Genomic DNA, 6337 nt, shown 5'->3' with positions numbered 1-6337 from the left:
CCCCCCCTTGAAAAACGCTCCTCATTGTCCTAATAAATGAACTTTTTATTCTTCCTTTCTTTTCCCTATTGCACCCACAAGAGGCTTTCTCCCTGCCCCACTTCTCAAATAGAAACCCTAAAGGTTTGCAAAATAAAATATTTTTCTCCCTAACAAAAATAGAGCTTCTAGTGAAGAGATCTAGCCCCACACCTGCATCCCTCTTGGCAGCATCACACTGGGATATTGGGGGAGTGGGGGGGGGGGCTCACATGCAGGCAGGGCCTTACAGAGCTGTAATTAGGGCCATAACAAGGTCAGAACCAGTAACCCATCCCCACTGTGCCTGCACAGTATCACTCACCTGGAAGCATCACCTCCACGGCCCCCTTCCTGCCAGGGACATGGGGAGGGATGTGGTTCTGGGACTTACCCGCCAGAAGAGCCTGCTTCAGCTCAGCATCCCCCAGCCCTCCGGGAGTGGATCTGTAGAGCACCTCGCTGTCAAGACCTGGGGAGCAGCCAGGAGAGAGGGGTCAGTCCTGAGGCCCACATCCTCCCCTCCAACGCAACGGAAGCAGGCAGCGACCGAGACCGCCAAGCTCCCTCACCCTGCCCACACTGCATGGGTACTGGGGTGCGTGGGGAGAGCTTTGGCTCTAGTGATGCTCTCAGGGCATCTCCAAACACAAGCAGAGCGGGTGGTCGCGTGTGCACCCACATACGCCCTGCAGACAGATGCCGTGGCTGCCCATACCTTGTTTTTCCAGAGCCTCGATGAGCCTGGCCACAGTCGGCAGTGCCTGCTCAGGGAGAGTGGGGTGCTCGGTGAGCTCTGCCTGCCCAGGGAGCCCTGTGATGGAAAGATTGGAAGAAGGGGCTTGGAAATTCTTGCCTGCAGCAATTCCAGTCTCTTTTGTCGTCTGCTTCAGGACAGGATCAAGCTGCTGCTTTGGCACAGCCACAACCAACACTTCAGCTCATGCGTGTCCAATTTTGGAGAACTTCTCTCTTATTTCATCCTCTTTTTGCAGTAAGAGTCACCGTTGGGGGCTCAGCTGCTTGCTGAGATGCAAAGATGTGCTCGGGAATGTGCCCTGCCCCCGGGGAGCATCCCACCCTGAGCATGGAGACCCTTCAAGCCAAAATCCCTTCCCCACTTCTCCCATGGCACTGACACTGGCTCCTCTCATCACCCACAGCCCTTAGTGCGTGGCACCAGGCAGGATCTGGAGGGGAAGTCTGTACCCGGCATGGACATGGCTCCCTGCAGCTCTCACCCACTTGGAATTTCTGGTGTCTACAACAGGGCTGAGTATGAGCCCAGGGAGGACTCAGCCACCCCCAGCCCTTGAGGAGCCCTTCAGCCAAACATGGGCCAGGCTTCCAACAGCACAAATCCCCAGGTGCTGCTGGGTCCTGGGTTTTATAACAAGGACACCTCACCCCAGACTCTGCCAGAGAAGATCAAACCCCCTGACAGGGGAGAGACGCTCTCCTTACCCCAGGGAATGCTCACTCCATCCATCCTTCCCTCCCTCCCTCCTTATCACCTCGGCTGATAAACCCCTCCATCTATGTGGGTTATACCTGACAGAGACCCTGACAGCACTGGGATTTCCTCCCACACTCCCTCGTTAGTCTAGAACCCTTCCCTGGGAAGGCAGTGGACAGGCAGGGGCAGGGGACAGTCAGGGGCTACCACCAGCCGCAGCACATCAGAACTGTGTGTGACTGCTGGGGTGCAGATGGCATCTGGAAAGGCTGATGTGTCGAGAGCTTTTCTGCCTGTTTTATGTGGTGAGTGGATCTGTTCTGGTGTAAATCTATTTTTTAAAATTACAGCAAATTACATAAAGCCTAAGTGTGACTTCTTCCCAGTGAGGTGCACTCCATCCTGGTCAACTCCAGCATAAGGTTCATTCTGTCATTGGTTTTCGCTGCCTGGTGGAAGGCAGGGAGCTCACATGTGAAGCAGATAAACCCATAATGATTTTATGGAGTGAAAAAGAAAAAAACAATGGGGCTGTGGACAGGGCCATAATGAGGCCGCACTACCTTTGACCTTTTGCAAAAACAACCTGGCTGTAACAGGTGGATGTAGACTCTTATCTTTGCCACGGTGATGCCCTGGTGCTCCCTGAAGAGCAGGGAGGGATACAAACCTCCTGCTCATAGGGGGCTGATCTGGTCCCCAGGCATAGCTGAGAACCCTGAGCCTGGTAACAGGGTCCTCTCCACTGCCCAATGGAGATGTGTGGGTGCGTTGAGTGGGAATGGTGAAGATTTCAGGGTTTACAGCAAAGCAGGTGAGTGGGAGCCCATGGAAAATCTCCCCACCACATGGGTCATTTTTTTAATTAGGGAAAACTGGGTTTTGGCCTCCAAGGCAATGGCTTGGGTAAAGGTGGTAATGGTGAAAAATAACTGTCTGTTTCTCCTTGTTGGAAACAGCAGGAATAGCTCCAAGCTGAGGTTGGAGCTTTAGCCCATTATCTGCCTTCAGGGTGCCGGGCTGGACCCCAGCATCCTGACACACTGCTTGGCTCTGACCCCAGGTAAAGTGGAGGTGATGCCTTGCAGCAGTGATGCTGCCCACCCAGGACAACCAGGCAGGGGCAAACCAGCTGCTGAACTCCTGGGTGGTCCCCTGGGGACTCAGATCCACTGTGGAACCATTTTTAGGGTATTATTTCATTAAAAAAAAAAGGCCATTCGTACCCGCAGAGCCAGCCCTCGCTCTGACACGTGGCTGGGAAATGCAGTGTCTCTCTCCAATTCAGGAGTATCCCAAGGGCTTCACCCTGCTCGGGGTGCCTGGGGTTCCCAGCCAGCATCGGGGCTCAGTGGCCACTGAGGGCATGCAGGGCAGTACACCACTGTCACAGAAAAATAAGCATTTGGGCCAGCCAAAGAAAATGTCCCTTAAACCTTCATCTGGAAATGAACACAGCACGGGAAGAATTTTTTTTTTTTTTTAATGTCCCTTCTCTTTCAAGAGCATGTTGGAAATTTTTTACTCTAAAGGAAATCCCACCAACTGGGAGGTTTCCGTTTAAACCGACATAAAACAATACATGCTGCTCTGCTGCTGCAGAAAAACGTGGTCATGGACCACCAGTGTCCCCTGCTGAGGCACCCACACACCCCGGCATCGCCCCAGGAAAGCCACCCCACGGAGGAGGACCCCACTACACAGGACTGGGGAGGCATCACCCAGCGTCCCCCTGGACAGTAGTGCTGGCCACAAGGCCATGGCCAGACCATGTCCTGCAGATGGCAGCACCCTCCCCAGTCTACCCCCAAAACGTGGTTTTCGTGGGTTTTTCCCTATTAAGAAAAAAAAAATCTCAGTTTTACTTTTTTTTGTTTTTTAATTTTAAGTTGTTATCCTCTCACGCAAGCACAAGCAGGGCTGGGGATCCTACGCTGAGACCTTCCACATGGGCCAGGCTCTCCAGCCAGGCTGTGCTTGCTGCTGGGGATGCCTCAATCTGTGGGGTGTCGCCATGTTCCCAAACTTGCGGGCAGGGGTCCCTGGGTGCATCTCCCAGCCCCTCGGAGAGGAGCCCATACCACCCTCTGCGTGGGGCAGGCATGAGGCAATGGTGATGGGCAGCAAGGGCAGAAAAAAGAAGATGGGTTCACGCTTCTCCCTCGTGAAGGGGCTGGAGAGCCCTTGGGTCTTCTCCTTTCTGATCTGAGTTGTCCCCACTACAGCACTGAGTTTGCTAGGGCTCTGCCTGCCAAACAGCCAAGGGCAGAGGGCTCCTCACACACTGGTGAGTTTGACTGGGAAGGGGGCTCAAAGCCCTTGTCTGACAGGGTAAGCACCCCCAAAAAATGGTCTCCTCCCTCCTGCAAAGGCAGCACATAGCTGCTCACTGATCCTCACCAGTGCTGCCGGGCCTGTGGCTGCCTGGGTGCACTCAGAGCATTGGCTGGGGAGCAACATCTTTGGAAGAGGGGCGGCAGAAGGGGGTCCCAGCATCCTTCTCATGCTGCTGGGGGGCTGAGCGGTAGGATCTGCATGGCAACACGCAGCAGTGCATGGTGTTGGGGGAAGGAGTTGCCCCACACCAGCTGAGTCCTCCTGTGCTCAGCCAGGGGCCAGGTGGTCCCTGCCCTCTTAAATCACAGTGGTAAGGGGGCCTTGAACCATATTTTGGAGGGAGACAGATTCCTCATCAGTGGGGGCTCCTCTAATCCCAGGACTGAGGTATGTCCAATGCTTAGCCAGCCCAGGAGGGAAACAGCTTCTCCAGTTACCACATCTGTGCCTTGGTCCCAAACTGGGTGAGGAGTGTGCCAAAGGCACCGGGCTGGCAGCCAGGCAGTTTTGGGCAGCAGCGGCTAAAGGCGGTGCCACTCTCCCAGCCCCAGGCCCACACGGACAGCCATTTCTCCTCCATCACATCCCAGAGGAGAGCACCCATGGCTTTTCCCAGCGTCTCTGGGTCGTGCCTAGCTGGAAGAGGGTTTCTTACTTTGCATCTTTTTTTTTTTTTTTTTAGCTTGGGTATATTATGCAACTGCTGTGAAGTCCCTCCCAGCCCCAACGCACTTGGCCATGGTAAGTGGCGAGGGCAGAGCCGGCTGCATGAGCTTGGCAGATCCCAGCAGAGAAATGGCTGGAGGCCCCCGTGCCAGGAAGAGCTCTGCTGAATATCCCCCCCAGCCCTGCGCTGAATCCCCTGGGGATGGAGAAGCCCCCCAGGGACCAACTCCACCACCTTCCAAGATCGTCCCCCATCCCAGCTTGCACAAAGTGACACTGAGACCATGAGCTGGCCGGGGGCCAGCGCTTGCCCGGGCACTGAGAGCAGCTGGAATTGGGTGCCGCAGTGGTAGGGAGAAGAGCAGTTGGAAAAAAAACATCCCCGGGGACCACCATGGGGTTTTCTGCTACCCTCTGTGGGGCCAAAGGGCTCCTGCATCTTCTTCCATGCTCTCACAGGCACAGATCCCCTTGGACACACCATGCCAGCACAACAGTCAGCCCGGGATGCTGGCGAGGAGCAATCCCTGCAGCATGTTTGCCTTGGGGGGAGTGGTACCCTGGGCATCCCATGCCCCACCTGCGGCTGCCTCAATGCACCAGGGTGAATAATTCCTGGGGCAGATCCTCCTCCTGGGGCTGGACCCCCATCCCGGTGGACCCCCATGAAGACACCCCAAATGCAAGCATCCACCCAGGCTCCACACCACCCTCGCCATCTTGCAGGGAACACCCACCCATGGGCTACCCCCTTCCCATGCCCTCAGCACTCACCCCAGGGTGTGGGGGTCCCAGCGGGCGGCGGGGGCAAGGGCCGTGGCCTGGCCTTGGCGGTGGTGGTGACGACACGCGCAGGACCCAGGTATTCCACGTAGGTGCCGGGGAAGTCACCGCGTTCCTTGGTGCGCTCGTTGAGGCCGTGGAGCCAACCCTGGGGGCTGCGCTCGTCCCCGTCCTTGTAGTCGGGGCTGCTGAGCAGCCCGGCCCTGCTGACCGTCAGCACGTCCCCAGGGCACAGCGCCAGGTCCTCCTCCCGGTCCTTCTGGTACTCGTAGAGAGCCCGGTACTGCAGCCCGTCCGAGGAGGCCATGGCGATGGCGTGGTGTGGGTCACGCTGCCCAAATCCCACTGGGCATCGGGGGCCTGGGGTGTCCTCACGGGGCAGGTATGGCTGGGCTGGGGCGATGCAGCGGGGTAGGGGAGCGTTCCTTTCTCTGCACACTCAGAATAAAAATCTCGGCATTGGAAAATCTCCGCGTTGGAGAGTGGCTCCTGACCCTTCCAGTCCCAAAATCGCTGCAGAGCCACACCGATGCCTCGGGGCTCGGCAGGATTGGCTCAGGTGTGGGTAGGGAGCCTTTTCATCACCAGGGAAAATGGAGGGGAGCAAATGAAGCTAATTGGGGTGCTGGGTACAAACGTGCTGTCCTCTTCTCAACCTGGTCTCATCCGCACGGCGCTGGGGACCTTCTCTCTGCTGGAGAGAAAGGCAGCACGTTAGTGACCAAGCCGCTGTCTCGACCCCAACCCCACTGCCCTGTCCCCCCATTCCAGCCTCCCGCCAGAGGGGAGAGCCCAGCGGCTCGCTCAGCTCTGGCTTCCCGGGGAGCTCCCGCCAGCAGGACTCGGCCGCTGCACGAAAGGAAAGTACCGGCAAGAGTCTGGAAAGTAGGGCAAGAGATCACACCACAGGCTTTTAAAATAGACATATGTGCTGAGAAACCTCCTGCTGCACATAGCTCCCCTCCGGCAGCTCCAGCCTGGCATTGCTGCACGGAGCTGGCGGATGAAGACGTAGGATTTTTGGGTGGTTTGAGGTTTGGTTTTTTTCTTTCTTCTTTTTTTTTTTTTTTTTTTTGG

The 6337-nt window shown here is 56.5% G+C and overlaps 1 protein-coding gene across 2 annotated transcripts in view; it reads right to left on the bottom strand.

The window, feature by feature from the left end:
• LOC113483193 (phosphatidylinositol 3-kinase regulatory subunit gamma) overlaps positions 1 to 6073 on the bottom strand; it is an 84442-nt gene extending 78369 nt beyond the window's left edge. The window contains exons 1-3 of one of the 2 annotated variants that reach the window (XM_026854513.1): positions 5252 to 6073; positions 737 to 832; positions 413 to 490 (exon numbers count right to left, since the gene is read on the bottom strand). In XM_026854513.1, the coding sequence (XP_026710314.1) occupies positions 413 to 490; positions 737 to 832; positions 5252 to 5567 (490 nt within the window). In that variant the 5' untranslated portion in view covers positions 5568 to 6073. The remainder of the gene's footprint in view (positions 1 to 412; positions 491 to 736; positions 833 to 5251) is intronic. The other variant, XM_026854514.1, reaches the window with a different exon arrangement.
• Positions 6074 to 6337: the final 264 nt, after the last annotated feature.

The sequence above is a fragment of the Athene cunicularia genome (assembly GCF_003259725.1).
Source record: "Athene cunicularia isolate RWA chromosome 8 unlocalized genomic scaffold, athCun1 chr8_part1, whole genome shotgun sequence".
In the NCBI taxonomy this organism is placed as follows: domain Eukaryota; kingdom Metazoa; phylum Chordata; class Aves; order Strigiformes; family Strigidae; genus Athene; species Athene cunicularia.
Note: the sequence above shows the minus strand (reverse complement) of the source record. Positions and strands in the feature narration are given on the sequence as shown.